Here is a 17,850-nt window from a genome sequence, read left to right as displayed (position 1 = left end):
CTTTATTTAAGACGATGTTTTTCTTACTGCCTCGGAGAGATCAAATTCCATGTTAGTGGGTGTATAGGATGACAGTTGCAGGACAAGTCTCATCCCTCAAGGAAAGCTTATGCTGTAATCGTTTTTTAAATGTGATGTGCTGTTTGAACCTGTCTGATCAGAAAATGTCAGGCATCGTGGGTTTCTTTGCTAGTCTTTCATTAAGGTTACATGGTCTGATCTTAGTAGAACTGAAGATGATAATTTTTCACACGTTATTTTATGTGGCTGCATCAGTCAATGCGACCTGTTGAGTCAAGACATCCTACTCAGTTTAGGCAATCACTTCAATCAATATATTCTTATATAAAAAGCACTTTCAAGCCACTGACTCACTGACATAAATATTTATTGTTTTATCAGTGGAATAGAAATCTGAAGTTTGCCATGCTTGTGTAACTCGAAGCCATGATTCCAGAAAGAGAAAGAAAAACGCAAAACTGTCCATAAAGCTCCATAAATGATAACAAACGCCAGGTGGAGCCTCACTGCTCAGTTGGAAGAGATGTGGAGCTTGGACAGTTTATTTAATGTCTGCAGTATGGTTGCACCTGATTGTCCAACCTGAGTGGTCCATCCTCGGCCCACCTGAGCTCCTGACAACATTCAAAGCTTTTGTCCACAGCCTGATGGAGGACTGCCCTCCCCTCTGGGCTGGTGCTCCTGCCTCCCACCTTTCTTGGCTTCACGCTGTGGAAATCAAGGCATTTAGGATCATTGGTATATCCCGCGGTGAGGTAGAGTCTTTGGGCCTCTCACTCTTTCACCGCAGGCAGGTCGGTGGTCTTTCTGTCTTGTACCATCTCCTCTTTGGTCTCGCCCCCACCCCTGCTCTGTCTTTGATATGCTCCCCCCTCCCATATTTCCACAGGGCGCTCAAGGTTTGCCAGCAACCCCCTTCTGGTAAAACTATCAAAATCACGAATCACTGCTCACCTTCACTCTTTCATTCCTCTTTTTCCCTGCTTTTGGAATAAACTCCCACACTCTCTTTAATACCATTCTTCCCTTCAGGCATTCGAAACAGCTGTTCACCACCACCTCTTCTATTCCCCCATCCAAAACTACGATCTTTTCTACCCCCGTTAATCCACCTCAACCCCACCTCCTTCAAATTCTCTGCTTTCCTTCCTGAAAGTCCCTGTAATGTCCATCTTGTATACCCCGTGTTCCCCATCCCATCCCTCTCCCTTCTTCAGATCTCCTGATGTCTCTGTTCCCCACTGTTTTCTCCTTCCCTCTCCCACCTCTCTTGTCTCCTGTCCCCCTTGTTGTGTGTTAGCTCTCATACGAGCCTCCACAATGTATACAACAACAACAACAAAAAATCAGTATCTGTCTGCAGAATGCAAGTGTGCCCCCCCCCCCCCCGAGCATAATATAAAGGGGAAAGCTTAAATGCATCATTACCATGAAATGAGGAAGAAGAGGAAGAACATCACAGAAGCAGTCAGCTGAAGGTATCGCCAATTTCTCATGGAATAGGCCAACCCTGCGAGGACAAACTGGCCCACCGAGTACACATGATTTCCCATCATGTTGAAGATGACTAAATGATTTGGATGCAGCCATTCCAACCCTAAGGAAAAAGAAATGTGTCAGTGATGAAACTTTCAGGTAACTCTCCTTATATACTCTGATGATACATATAGTAAATCGATGGTTTCTTGTGATATTTGATAGAAATCTGATCTATATTAAAGAGGCTAATGCCGTCTGTCTGTCTGTCTGTCTGTCTGTCTGTCTGTGTCTGTCTGTCTGTCTGTCTGTCTGTCTGCCTGCCTGTCCCACCCTGGAACACAGAAATAAATACTCCTCGGAGGAAGAAAAAAAAAATGATGTAAAAGTTGCTTCAAGTTAATCCAAGCCTATGGGAAAATTGCTATTTTTTTTCAATCGGACAAAAAAATTGAACCGAGGTGGTGTATAAAGCAACAGACAAACCGCTGCCTCTATTGCTCCAGAATTTTTTCAATCTTCTGTTCAGAAATATGCCGCAATATCATTGTTGTTCAAGGGGAACCCAAACACAAAAATCTTCTTTTTCTTCTTCTGAAAACCATTGAAAATCATTAATCTTGTTCTAATTTGAAGGGAAAATTTTTTAAATCTTTTTTTGTTGTTGTTGCCAATCACTAAGTGTCATAAAAAGCTCTGGAGTGTCGATTTTCCATTTCACCAGTGACGTTACAGATTGAACCCACCTTGATCCTAATGGCCGCTTTACATCGAGAAACAGTGCATGTCGAGCTCAGATTCTGATACCGATTCCACCATCATCGGCAACTCTAAAGGTTCTCAGTATGTTGAAAGTCATCATTGGGATTTTGAAAAAAACTATTGGAGACAAAATTAGTGATGGATATGCTTTTGGGGGAATTGTGGAGCTGTGCATTTTGAGCCCCCCCCCATACTTGCTGTCACCTTGATGTGGTGGGAGGGGGGCTTGCATGCCTTTGGGAACCTGCGAACTATGTCGGCTTGGACTCTGGTACCTGACAGGTTTAACAAGGCCAAACAGGTTTCAGGTGAAGGGCCAGACTGCGGACAGCACCTGGTCCTCTATGTTGGGGGTTGGGAATGGGGCAAACTACCCTACCCTCTAAAAACACGATTAGTTATAGGAACTGCAGAGTATGATATTTATTTATGCAGGTCCTGTAGGAAGCTCTAGCCAACTACCTGGCAGTATGACTACCTCCAATCAAAGTTACTTTAGGAAAGTCAGGAGCATGAAGCGGAGCCTACTTGGACCCAAAGTTAAGATCCATAGAGGAATGTGGAATGTCCGCACCATATGTAAAACACCAAAATCAGCTCAAGTTATCAGAGAGACGGAAAGATCCCATCTGGACATACTTGGTATTCGTGAATGCCGTTGGACCGGTTCAGGGTGCCAAATGACGAACAATTTCACCACCATTCTCTACTCTGGACTCAAGGATACACACACCCATGGTGTCGCTCTTATAGTTTGTAAAGAGAATGTTAAGACCATGATAGAATGGGAACCTATTAGCGAGACAACGATCAGAACACGTTTGAACTCAAAGTATTATAAGTTTACCATCATACAGGACCATGCTCTCTCTAATAGTGGGGCAGATAACAGCAATTTTTGAGAGGAATCGTGCAAATGATGATACAAGCATCAAATTTGGCACATTTGTTCTCCAGGGGATTCTAATCAAATCTGCCTGATTGGTCATTTGAAAATCCAAATTTTGAAAAATTTGAAGAAAAAAAAAAACTTCAAAAAGTCAAGATCACGAATCGATGTTGGATGCTGGCTGAGATTGGTGAATGTTTCAGAAACATCATCAAAGACGTTCCAAGTCTGCCATGCAGTTTTCTTCCCTTTACCGTGGAAGGCAGACACAACGTCACATCCAGTGAACGCATGAAAGTATGGGATCCCTCCAGCTTTCTCAGGCCCTATTGCAGAAACGACCTCATGGACTAGAATCCATCGTGCCTTGCCTCCTTGGCCAAAGGCAATCCACATGTACTCAAGACCTAGTTCCTGTAAGGATGGCAGTACAGATATTGCTATGACTAGTACGTCCGTGTCATTAGCCTTAATGATAATGGACTTGCTACCATCCGTCGTTGCATCCCTGGCGTGTACAAATATTTGAGTGTCAGCTTCTTCATGACAACATGGAGACACAGCGTCCAGTGACTTCCTTGTGTTGCTAATGGCATCTTCTCCTTTTGTGACAATGACTGTGCTTGTCGTCTGTGCTTCACACATCTTTTCCACAAGGAAGTGAAACAGCTCAGTCTTGTTGCTGTCATCTCGAAGAAAGCTTCTCCAGTTACTTGGGGTCTTACTGGTTCCTGTCACTCTTCTTCTGATTCCTTACCCCATTTTCGACCTTGTCTCGGACTTCAGACTTGACTTCTTGTACACATCAAACACTACGTCCACCCTCTCGTACCTGGCACCATAGGATTCCACCTTTGGGATGATGTCTTCTTTAGCATAGTCATCAAATATCTTTGAAGTGTGTGGAGGTGGGGCATTGATAAGTGCTGAGCCATCAATGATGACTGCATCTCCCCTTGGTTCTCTGTCTGGGATGTTCACTTGCGCTTCAAGAATTTCAGCCAGCTGTGACTACAAATCTTTTTGAAGTTTTTTTTTTTTGCAAATTTTTCAAAATTTGGATTTTCAAATGGCCAATCGGGCAGATTTGATCAGAAAGCCCTGCAGAACAGAAATGCCAAATTTGATGCTTGTATCATAATTTGCACGATTTTCTACTCTCTACTACACTATAATGAATGCGGCTGAAGAGAAGGACAAAGCCAATTGGTGTGAGTATTTACAATAAACAGTGGCTTTAGGTCCCCCCAACATGACATGCTCTTTATTATAGGTGATTATGAATGCAAAGGTTGAGGCAGATAATACTAAGTGTGAACAAGCTATGGGGATACACGGATGTGGTGAGGCAAATTAAAATGACGAACTTCTCATTGACTTCTGTTTAAATAACAACTTTGTTATCGGAGGTATGATTTTTTTTTCCCCACAAGGAGATACATTAGACTTACTTGGAAGTCACCTGATGGTCATACAGTCAACCAGATTGACTACATCATCATAAATAACAAATGGCAAAGACCTCTAGAGGGCGTGCACACTTTTCTTGGCACTAATGCCAGCAGTGATCACGATCAAGTTGCAGCAAGTATCAAGCTGAAGTTCCAAAACGCAGAAACAGAGTCAAGATAGAAAACATCTAGATATTGGCAAACTCAAGTCTCAAGACAACAGAAGAGACTTTGTCATAGAGCTGAGAAATCGTTTTAGGGCACGAGCTACCCAAAAAGACGAAGAAGACCAAGATGTTAAAAATGGGACACCATCAAAGAGGTATATAAAAAAAAACATACAGAAAGTCATTGGTTTTAGAAAGAAGAAATATAAAGAATGGTTAACACTCGGGACATGGAAGAAAATTGATGAAAGAAGCAATTGAAGGAAAAGATGTTCAGCACCAAGTCACCTGGGCTCCAGGAACAGGTCCAACAAGTTTACAAGGCCAAAGATAAAGAAGTCAAGAAGAGTGCATGCAAAGACAAGAGGTCATTTTTTGAGGAGTTGGCTGGTGAAGCTGAACAGGCTGCAGTAATGGGAGAGATGAGCACAGTGTATAAGATCACCAAACAACTGTGCGGTTAAAAACACCAATCATTCTACCTCTGTGAAAGATAAAGGATGGATTGTTATACTAACAGAACATCAACAAGTAGCAAGATGAGTTCAACATACTCATGATGTCTTGAACAGCCGAGAGCCAGATGAATCAGCTGACCCTCTACCAGCAGAGGATATCCTTTGGATCAACATTGAGCTACCTTCTGAAGAAGAAGACAGATTTGCCATCAAAGCCATGAAGAGTGGAAAAGCCCTTGGCATCCATTCCAGCCATGCTGAAATGCTCAAACTGGCATCGGTACTGCCACAAGGGTGCTCATTGACCTCTTCAGAATGGTTTGGACCAAGGATGTTATTCCCACTGACTGGACAAGAGACCTCATTGTCAAGCTGCCCAAGAAAGGCGATCTTGATAAATGTGACAACTTGTGGGGAATAACACAACTTTCAATCCCCAGCAAGGTCTTTTGTAGGGTATTCCTCAACAGAATTGACAAGGTTATTGACATCAAGTTGAGACAGGAGCAAGCGTGATTCAGAGCAGGAAAAGGGTGCATCAACCAAATCTCTGCACTATGTAACATCACTGAACAGTGCTTTGAATGGAACACACCTCTTGATATCACCTTCATTTACTTCAAGAGGGCATTCGTAAGTGGAGATGGAGCGAGTCTGTGGAAGATACCGAGATCTTATGGAATTCCACAGAAGATGTTTACTGCAATAAACAAATTCTAAGAACACTATGGATGCAATGTCATCATGAACAACTCCTTATCATCGTGGTTCCCAGTGGAGTCTCGAGTTCACCAAGGTTGTATTATATCACCTATCCTCTTTCTGATTACTATCAACTGGATCACAAGGAACACCATATCAGATAGACCAAGAGGAAAGTCTGGTGTTGACTTCACGATTTGGGTGGCTTGCTTGGGATCTTAGGATCCTGAGCCGAGCGAAGCGTACCTGAGATCTTAGGTACTCGCTTGGTGCAGTCAATCCATTGGAAACAGTAACACGAAGTAGTGTACCCTGCCAGGATTGGCAATATCAATTGGCGTTCGTGGTTGCTTAGTAACCCGCTAACACGTGGAGGTATCTGTGCCCCGCGACCTCAGGATCGGGTGTTTGGGAGGATTCTGAGTGCTTCCCCTCGTGGTCGAACTCGAACCCCGGATCCGCAACAATAGTTTTGATTTATTGTTATCTGATTTCTTGTTTCTTTGTTCTGGTGTTCTTGATTTCATCGTGGGGTTTTCTTTATTTTGGGGATTGATGGAGACAGCCTTCTGTTTCAGATCACTGTATTTCCTCTTTAAAAACTTGACCAGGGACCACAGCAATAAAAACCCCATGTCATTACAAGGGTCTTTGTTCAAGTAATTCCGGGAGTCTCGTGACATTATGAAAGAGGACCCAAAAGACCCCAAGGACCCAAAAGTCATCGAGGACGCAAAGACCCAGAAGACACAAAAATTCCTGAAGACCTCAAAGACACAAAAGTTCCTGAAGACCCAGAGGACCCAAAAGTCCCCGATGACCCAAAGGACCTTGTCAACCCTTTAAGACTATTATAAATGGAGTGTGTGTGTGTGTGTGTGTGTGTGTGTGTGTGTGTGTGTGTGTGTGTGTGTGTGTGTGTGTGTGTGTGTGTGTGTGTGTGTGTGTTTGGAGCATGTTTTTGTGGAGTTCTACTGGAGCATTCTGATGTGGATTTTGATGCACCCAAATGATCGTCATGACCTCCTGAGTTGATTAGGCTAATCAACAACAACCAAAAATCCCTTAAGAAATACTATGTTTTAAACACATGCCATGTTCAGTTATATAAAGCAGCTTAATACGTCCTTCCACAATGGCATGACATTCTAATTACAAAATAAATACCAAAATCAATGATAACATTGTAACAAAGCAAATATTAATTAATACTCATAATATTTACAACAATAATAAGAATAGTAGTATCATATGGCAATAATAATAACGAACATATTCTCCTCACATTGCCCCCAAGCACATCCAGGCTTCGTGAAAGGGAAGCCAATCCTCAAGTAGTACAATAGGCATGTATGCAACAAGGCTGTGAAGACAAATGAAAATTTGGTCCAATGGACTGACGGGCCCACTAATTGTGTCAGATGAACCAAGGCACCAATTTGAATCAGGGATTGGTACTTCCACCTTGTAAAATTAACGAAGGTACCAACATGAACTGAAGATATGCTGCGATGTCTTTGCTTTTAAGAAATATGAATTTTTTTGAGCTCTTTCAACCAGCACAAGATTAAAAGGCTACCTTTTTTTCTATCGTGATATTTTTACCACGGGCTTCTGCTTATCATATGTAATAAGAAATTTTGTCAAGCCTGAGGGTTTTGTGATAGTTCAATGCAAACTTGTTTATAGAAATTTAAAACAATGATATTATGGTTTTAATTTATTTTTATTTACAAAACAAGCTGTGACAATGTGTTGTTAGCATGCAGGAGTTCTCTACACATTGGCATGTCACGGCTCACAGCTTAGCTTGCATGTAGACACAGAGCAAAGCATTGCAAATCTCGACCTTGTCCCCTTACCCAGAGTAAATGCATTCAGAAATGATCCAATGATGAACATGCCGTCAAAAAATCGTGCCACAGTGTACAGAGCAAAAGTTGGTGCAAAAGCAGCAGCAACTCCTGAAACACCAACCAGGAAATTGCTTGTCAACATGACAGAGCGACGTCCAATCCTGTTAACATGACAAAAGATATGCTCAAGACCGAGTCATCGCAAACCCCCTTGCTGAGGCAGGAGGGCTTAATTTATCGACTACATAAACACTCATCTTTTTTATCATAACACTCCATGAAATCAGTAAAGACCATTGATTGAACAGTAACAGCAATTTTGAAAGCATTATATTAACATTTAAAGGATGTTACAAAATAAACTAGAAGGGCACGTGGTCGAGGGAAGACCTCCACCATGTAATGCCTGATCCATGAGAACATATTGGGCCAAATACGTTTTTGAAATATCACGCTTATCGTTTTTGGCCCTATCTCTCAATGGTGAAGAATCTGTTTAAAAATTAAATAATTCTCTGATCCGGATCCAGATTCGGATCTTCACCAAAGTTGAAGCAATTCTTCCTTGTCACACACCAAACATGTCCACCAACGTTTGTCCGGATCCGTCCACAACTTTTTGAGATATTGTGCTACATGTCATTTTTGGCACTATCTCTCAATGGTGAAGAATCACTGAAAAAATTATAGTAGTTGGATCCGGATCCGGATATTTACCAAAATCTAATCCGTTCGTCCTTGTCACACACCCAACATGCCCACCAATTTTCGTTCAGATCCATCCACAACTTTTTGAGATATTCTACACACAGACAGACAAACAAGAAAAAGATGTCGTGCAGATCACGATACTTGAAAAATCCACCACCCTCTCTAATGGTTGCCACGGACACATGAAATTGTCCATTTCATTAAGATTAAAATTGACAATCTCAATCAAAGCTCAGGTTAATCGGATAAAAATTGATTATATTTCAGAATGAAATTGATTTTAGAAGTTTGACCTTGAGTTAACCTTTGACTGTTTGATCTTAAAAATAGTGGGTTTCCAAATTCAGTGATGCACTATGCAATTGCTGCTTAATTTTCAGGTTAATCAGACGAAAATTGATTTTAGAAGTTTGACTTTGAGTGGACCTCAATGCTTTTGTCCCGCTGTTAGGGTTAGGGTTAGACCCACTGTTAGACTTCAAAAATAGTTGGTTTCCCAATTCAGTGATGCAATATGCAAATCCTGTTCAAATTTCAATTCATTCGGATGAAAATTTAGGATTTTATAAATACCACCTTAGTTGTTGACCTTGGGATTATGTTGACCTTTTGCTCAATGTTGACCTCAAAAAGAATTGTCTGGTTGAATTAATTGACCTGAAATATAACTTCTCTTCAAATTTAATGTCAATTAGATGAAAATTGACGATTTTAGAAATACCACCTTACTTGTTGAACTTAGGCCTATGCTGACCTTTTGATCCATGTTGACCTTTAAAATAATTGGCTAGTTGAATTCCATGCCGTGAAATATATATCCTCTTCAAATTTCAAGTCAATCGGATGAAAATTGAGGAATTTAGAAATCTCTCCAATTTTTTTGACCTTTTCACCTCAAAAACAATAGGCTTCTTCCTCATGACAAACTCTACAATGTAGTAAAGTTTCGTGAAGAAAGGTTTAAAATTGTGACCTGTAGGGGACAAACAGACAGACAGACAAACAGACAAGCCGGTAGGCGACATGGGTGGTCGCTATATAATTGCATACTAGTCTTACAGTTTTTGACGGATCGAGCTGAAACCTTTTGACAAAGAGGTTGATTATAGTGCGCATAAAAGCACGGAAGCTGATTTTTGATTTTCAAAAAAAAAATATTTTTTTTTTTCGGATTTTTTTCAAAAATGTAAAAGTCCCGTTGCTAGGCAACGGTGGCGTCCATAGCAACGCTGCTCAAAAGCATACAACTAGATCCTGGTCTGAACCTCCCAGTCAAGTTTCATCAAAATCGGTTGATTCCTCTGGCCTCCAGAGCTGTCCATTACATACATACAGACAGATGGAAAACCTGAGAATAACGGTAGTCTCGCGACCACCCAACAAAGAGACAGAATAACAAAAGTCGACTAACCAATACACTTAAAAAATGTTCGATTTTATCCGGAAAAATGTTTGATTGAAAAATGCTGCAGGATCCAAACGCGGATCTTCACCAAAATCTAATCGGTTCATCCTTGTCACACACCGAACCTGTCCACAAAATTTCATCCGGATCCGTCCAAAACTTTTGAGATATTGTGGGCCAGGGTTCGGTGGCGATAAACGACCACGAGGTGGAGCAGTGGAGTCGTCTCCCACCGAACACCCGGAATTTAGGTCGTGACTCTCGGATAAGTCCGAGAGTTCACGGGTCCCTTAGCGGACCGTGGTCGACAATATTTCGATGGCGTGGGGTAGGGTTAATTGCCTAATTTCACTATACCTAAGTACCCACGTCGTCCAACTACCGGGGAAAACCACACCCTCAACGGACCTCGGGCGGAACGGACCGTTTACCGAGCCCGATTCGGGTGTAAACCGAGCGGGGATTACCAAGATCCGTCGGTCCAAATGAACAATTTACGGCACGAACGGCCTTACTATTTCTCAAGCCTGCACCGTGGTGAGTCAATGGAAGAAACGACAGGCTACGAACTCGAACATTTGACACGGGGATTTATTTTACAATAGGCAATAATCGGGAAGGGAGACACAGAGCAAAGTTATCACGAATAACAATGTGTAATTCACAATGTACAAGAGTAGTAGATTAATGGGGTTTCTGAGGCATCCATGCAAATGAATGGGGAAAACTATGAATTGATCCCCAAAAACCCCTAAACAGGAGGTAATTCCTCACATACAAATTAATAGGGAGAACTCTCTGACTTGAGACCCATTAGGACAAAAAGAGAAGTATGATTTTCTGTCATACAAATGTATAGGGAGAACTCTCTGACTCGAGACCCATCAGGACAAAAAGAGAAGTAGGATTTTCTGCCATACAAGCTCATGTTAAATTGAGACCGTCTCAGGGTCCAAAAAAATCTCATACAAATTAATAGGGGAAGTTTTCTTGATCAAGGCTTATTTGGTCAAAAGAGGAGAATGATTTTCTCTCCCCCTCTTAGCCCACTCAAAGAGTGAGCCAACGAATATTTGATCATGTTCTATTTGAGCCATGAAGCCATATTTGAGCCAGAAATTAATTTTCCTATTACATTCATCACCATCGAGTATGTTCACAAATATTATTTTAGAACTTAGTTCTTGGTCTAAATATCTTTTTTGAGCAGAAATAAAATGATAAACTTCTCTCAATGCTCTTGTTTGACCACCTCCTGAGCCACATATCATTTTGAGATGATAGTAAATTGTTTTTTCATTGTTTAATTGATAACCATCAAACTTTTCAGTCCATTCAAGGATATTACTTTTTTTCTTTACATCCTCTAACCTATTTGTAATGAAATTTATCCACTTATTTGTTTTTTGGTTTTTTACCCCGGTTATTTCTTCAATAAGACTTATTTGATATTTCTCACATTCTTTATGTTTTCCATTTAAGTACCAAGGTTGATTGCATCTCCACTCTTTGGTTTGGTTATTGCTTGGTTCTATCATTTATAGATCAGTAAAAGACGGTAGTAGTTACTCAGCACTTCTACTTATAACCATAAGGGACACTATTAATTCCATTCTCTAAAATATATCTTTTATCATCAAAAGCTCCTAATGCTTTCTCATTTATTTCTTCTGTAGAAAATTGATGTTTATAACTTCTTATTTTATTCACTTTTCTATACTCTTCCTTCTTTCAGATTAAATAGTTGTAATAATGTTTAAAGTTTATTGTTTCATTTCTTATTTTTTTTTCTTTATTCCCTTTAACTTCTTTTTACACTTTTCAATATTATTTTCAATATATGTAAAAGCATAAGCCTTTGATCTCAATCCTATAAATTCACTCATAACCTTCCCACCCAATTCATCTTTTAAACTTACCAATAACCTTTTCGTTATTTGATGAAAACAACACATCACCAGATTTATAATTACATATATATATATATATATATATATATATATATATATATATATATATATATATATATATAATCAGTCATATCCTCATATACATCTCCAGTCTTTATTTCTAATATAAAACTATCTGTATTCATATATAACAATGACACATTATCCTTATACTTTAATTTTAAATTATTATAGGAATAGTCATACATAAACAACTTTGACAAATCAAGAATTGATGTTCCTAAATAAAAAGGTTTATCCATTTCAATACTCTCTTTTTCAAATGAATAGCACAAAAGTTCTCTGAAAATACCTCCACCCATTCAAAACTTGGTTTGTTAATTAACGTTGAGGCCTGTTTCCAAGATGTAGCAAGTCTTATATTTTCTCGATTCCTAACATTTTCCATAGTCTTTCCAAATACAGCATTATTCATTAATTTATAAAAGTCCATCTCAAAATCTGTCTCTGCGTTTTTTTCTACTTTTTGTATTAAAATCAATATAGTCGTTTAACCATAGACTTTGTGTAAATTTCTAAATCCTATGAATTTTCTTTACTCTCAACCCAGCAGATAAATATTGTCTCAAGTTCCTTTGATGTAAAAGATAACTTTCTTTATCATTGAATGTAGTAAGTAGTTTTTCTGAAGATTTACCCTTTATATTAAATGACTGTTGGTAATCACTTAACCATTCTTTTCTTGGACTTTCTTTATCAGAGGCATAGGGTAGGTCTTTATGTTTATAATGAAGTTCTTCAGGGTATTTTAAATCAACCTCAAAATAATATCCAACTTCAGCCTCATCCAATTCTTTTTGAGAGGAGATAACAATATCAAGTAAAACTTTTTCATGTTTTTCTTTAACCCATTTAAGTTTCCCATAAGGTAAAGATTGAGACATGGTCCACCCATACAAATTGTTAGCATCATAATACATCAGGTAAGAGTTGTCCTCATTCTTATTATAATCAGGAAGATATTTGTTATTTGCTTTAGCATATCTCTTGGAACATACTTGAGATATTCCTCCTCTTTTAGCCTTCTCTATCATTAACAGCATATCTATATCACTGATTAATTCAAAATTTTGTTTTGTCATTTTTAACATCGCACTCCAAGCCAAACACAGAGCTGTGTAATAGTGAGCGGGGTCAAATCCATAAGAATTTTTATTATGACAGACTGTTCTAAAAGTTTCAAACACATCACTTCATAACAGTACATCAGTTTTAAGATATAAATCATGATATTCCCCAACATTCTTTATATTAAACTTCTCCCAAACCTTTTTAGCTTGTGTATAATCTTCTTCAGAAAAATGAGTATTATTCAACTTACCATAGAAACTCTCCCTTGAAGGAAGTTGTGTTTCTTTAAACCTTTCAAATGAATCCATATAGTCATATGGATATATTCCCTTTTGTGATAGGAGATCAATCTCTTCTTGATTTGAGAAATATGATTTAAGACTCGGGAAGTTTTTAATATTAGATGCTGACTCAGACAATGAATCTCCCATAAACTTGTATGTGTCAAGAAATCTGATATGGGTTATGGGGTATGTATAAATTGTTTTTGTGAATGAGATGTATTTTTGATCTGTGTTTGGAATGGCGAAAATATTTCCGAATGTCTTTGAAAGTTCATTTATAAATAGATGTGTGTCATAGTGAGCGTTGTTATGAAGAAAGACAGGAATAAAATTTGGAGGCTTGCAATTAAGATTACAATGGGAATGAGCTGGACCTCTATATTTACCAGTAAGATGACAGTGATCCCTAACCTTGACCCCTCCCTCAATTTCCTCATCACAAATATGACAGGTACTGTTCTCTCTAAATTCCTTTTCCTCTTCCTTTGTTCATTACATTGGTTTATAGGTTTTCACCATTATTTCTCTTAGTCTTATACAATATTTTTCCAATCGTCTTACAAACTCCTCTGAGGCATCTTCCCCTCTATAAAGTTCTAACTTGTTGTATTCATCACCAACAGATGATTTGATATAATAACAGAAACCACAAGGAGTATGTTTTTGGTATATATTTGTGTATGATTTATTTGGATTTGGAGAAACAGTGTTTATCTTTTCAAGGATACTTTCAAAATCGGCATATATCACAAACGGATGTTTTATAGATTTGTTAAAATCTTTAAATGATATGTTTGAAAATGCTTTTGGTAAATTGATTACGGTTGATTTATGATTACTACAATATTTTGAATGTTTATTTAATCGTTCTTTTGTGTTAAGGGAGTTGAGACATCTCTTACAAGGATATGTTTTACATTTTCTCTTATATACTTGTGATTTGGTTAATCTTGAGAAATTTTTGATGAAAGCATCATGTGATTTTTCCTTTGAAGTAAAGTGGAGAAGGTCAATGTGTGTTTCATCATTTTTATAGTTGTTTGAAAATTTTAATATCTGAACTTTGTTTGTTTAATCCATATACATTAACAGATAGATTATATTATTCATTTTCTCAAATTTATGAATATCTCTCAATGACATTGGAAACTTTAAATCTTTAACATTTAATGTATTCTCATATTTCTTATAATGTTCAACCCTTACAGGTTTCCATTGTGGAGGATGTAAGTGAGCAACAACAGACCATATAAAACATTTATTATCTTTCTTTTGAATATTAACAACCACTTTCTTAAGTTTTATCTCTTTTGGTAAATCAATATAAGAAGCTTGAAGAGGATCTGATTTTAAGATGTGCATATCTAAAAAGATTATTTTTGTGATAGTAAATCCACGACCTACTACAGTGTTATCAACATCTTGTTCTTGTCTCTGGAGATCATCGTAAACATCACATCTTACAAAATCTTGAAATGATGAGATAAAGTGTGGGTTTGTCCTCATATAGGGAGCAGTTTCATCATCTTGTCTTACCATTTTCAATTTTACCCCCATATAAAACTTAAAAGTTTTCATTTCACTTAATGTGTTTTTAATTATAGTTTCAATACTTTGTTTAAACCATATTCACAGCTTCCATTATTAAAGATGGTCCAGGGTCTTGAAAACGAAACAATCTTATTTTTATATGCCCTTTAAATGCCCCATCAATGTTTTAATTGGAGAATTTAGCTTCCCTTTTTTCATTGTTCTTGTGTTTGAGTGATTGAAGATGTCTATTATAATTCTTTTTTAAGAATATCATTATCACATCTATCACAATGTTTTGTTTCTTGGTCAAGTGGAGATATTTGATGAAGTAGATTAAATGTGTGTTTGTTGGTTTGAAGGTGTTTTTTATAATATTTATATTCGTGATTACAAACATCGCAGTATGTTGTATTCACCATATTTATAAAATAAAACTTTGCTTAAACTAAAATTTTCTTGATGAAAATTTCGTTTAATTTAGAGGTGAATCTGTGCTTAAAACCATTTTATCCTCCAACTTTTTTCACTTAATAAATACAATGTTTCAAGACGCAAAAGACAAGTTTCAATCAATCTCTTCATTTGTAAAAGATACTGAGAAATATGTCAAGGATGTAAAATTGAACAAAGATAAATATAACAACTATTGGATAAAAACAATTATGGTGAATAATATGAGTTCTTCAATTTCCTTCAGTGGAATGGCTTTTAGTATATCTGGAAGAACATCAATTAAAGTATCTCTAACAAAAGTTTCTCCTCTCCTTCTGGCAATATATTCAAAACTAGAAAAAGCAATAAAACAAGAAAAAGTATCAAAAAATAAAAACCTTATGGATGAAGCTTGAGAGAGAAAAGATAAGACCATCTGTAATATGAAAGGTGAAATTTGTATTTTTTTCAACAACCCTAAAGATGTAAATCCTGATGAAATCAAGGATGTTAATATATCAGGTGAAATGACATTTTGTTCAACAGTAGTTAAGGATCATTTTAACATTACCTTTAATTTAAAAAATGTAGCAGTTGAATCTGTTAATGAAAAAAAGTATATAGAGATCGATGGTAATGTTTTTTCTACTGATTAAATATGAGTCAATATTCAACTGAAGATTTTGAAGATTATGAGAGTGATTATGATACCGAGAGTTTGTGTTGAAACGACAGTTATGATACCGAGAGTTTGTGTTCAAACGATAGTTATGAAAGTAGTTTTATAGATGATTCTGAAAGTATCGAAGATGATACCGAAGATGAATTTCAGTTTCAGTAAAGTTTTACTTTATAAATATGCTAGATTTTGAACCACTTGAATTCCCTGATTCTCCATATGACAAATTTGAGAATTGCCCTGCGTGTGAAAGACGGGGATTAAACACAGAGTCAAAAGCCAATAAACGATGTATATTCTGTGATTATCTTCTCATTAATGATAATAAAAAATATAAAAAGGAAAATAATTATTTTAGATTTACACCAAAAATGAATTACTTTACAAGATTGATTAGAGAAATGAATGTAAAGTATGAGGGTGATAACACACCTTTCCTTACAAGGGAAGAAACAACGTATTAGAGAAATGTTCAAAGGATTGTTGTTATATATTATTCATGGATGTGATTTTCAGGGAAATATCAACACAAGATATTGCATAAATAAAATAATGGATTATCTTGAAATTTAACCCGAACTTAGGTCAAAGTATAGAGTTTCTAAAAAGGCCAACAATAAATGAAATAACCTGTTTTCCAAATATATAAATGAATGATTTTTTACCCATTTGGGAAAATAAGATAAAATTTAACAATCATAAAAATCTTCCAAATTCATTAAGATGTCTCATAGTTGGTTCAAGCGGATGCGGAAAAACCTGCTTACTTTTGAAGATGCTCCTGACTCCCAACTTTTTAGATTATGATAATTTAATAATTTTCACAAAGTAGAGTTTTCAACCAGAGTATCAACTTCTCTCACAATGTTTTAATGCTGGTCTTCAAAAAGGAGATATAATCGGTTGATTTAAACTTCAAAAAAACCGAAATGATTATAACATTGAAGATATACTACAACTATTTTGTGATACACAGAGATGTAAAAAGAAATCAAAACCAATAACTTGTATTCTTAGTGATAATATGGATGATATACCGTCTCCCCAAGATTTGAATAAATCAAAAAAGAACCTTGTTATCTTTGATGATCGTGTTAATGAGAGAAACCAAACAGTAATGGACAGCTACGACACAAGAGGGAGACATTCTTCTTGTAATTGTATTTATCTTAGTCAATCGTACTTTCAACTTCCTCGTCGTTCTATCAGAAACAATGCTAATACTTTTATTTTATTCAAGTTAAATTCAATAGATATAAATAATTTTTGGAGAGATAATTGTTCTACATTATGTCGTAAAAAGGAATTTGGGGATTACATGAAGCACACGACTGAAAAATATAAATATATTGTTATGAAAGATGAGATATTAAGGGATATATTTTTTTGTTTTATAAACAATTACATATATAAATGACAACTATTATTATAAATCTTGTGGGTAAATCTGCTTCTGGAAAAAACTTTCATAAATCAAGGTTCTTGTGTAGTACAAATGAGAATATTGTAAATTTACTTGAAAAACACCCCGTGATACGCATTGTATCAACAACAACCAGAGCAATAAGACCTGGAGAAGTAAAAGGTGAAGATTGTCACTATATTTCAGTGGAGGGACATATGCGATTGAGGAATGAAGGTCAAATATTTGAGGAGGTTTCTCTTGGTACAACAAAATATTCACATTGTAAGAGTGAGTTAAAGAAACTAAAATCTGGTGGTCTTGGGATATTAGAAACTAATCCAGAAGGAACGAGACAAATTATTAAACATCTGAGTGGAGTGAAGATTTTATCATTCGGTTTTCATGTTGATGAAGAAACTCAATGCAAACGTATGAAAAGCAGAGATGCAAGTATTAGTGAAGAAGAAATTACAACTCGTATTAATGTTAATAATGAATTTGATGAAATATTTAAAGAAAAGGATTTATTTGACATCTACTTGGATGATGAAGAAAAGGAAAATTTCCCTGTTGATCTT

The 17,850-nt window shown here is 36.9% G+C and overlaps 1 protein-coding gene across 2 annotated transcripts in view; it reads right to left on the bottom strand.

Annotated features, from left to right (window-relative positions):
• LOC147011733 (solute carrier family 22 member 6-B-like) overlaps nucleotides 1–17,850 on the bottom strand; it is a 114,179-nt gene that overhangs the window by 33,073 nt on the left and 63,256 nt on the right. For both annotated transcript variants that reach the window (XM_085857318.1, XM_085857317.1), the window contains exons 3-4: nucleotides 7,789–7,943; nucleotides 1,450–1,618 (exon numbers count right to left, since the gene is read on the bottom strand). In XM_085857318.1, coding sequence (XP_085713444.1) covers nucleotides 1,450–1,618; nucleotides 7,789–7,943 — 324 coding nt within the window. The remainder of the gene's footprint in view (nucleotides 1–1,449; nucleotides 1,619–7,788; nucleotides 7,944–17,850) is intronic.

Source organism: Eptatretus burgeri, chromosome 15 (genome assembly GCF_056783735.1).
Source record: "Eptatretus burgeri isolate ZD-2024b chromosome 15, Ebu_testis_v1, whole genome shotgun sequence".
Taxonomy (NCBI): domain Eukaryota; kingdom Metazoa; phylum Chordata; class Myxini; order Myxiniformes; family Myxinidae; genus Eptatretus; species Eptatretus burgeri.
Note: the sequence above shows the minus strand (reverse complement) of the source record. Positions and strands in the feature narration are given on the sequence as shown.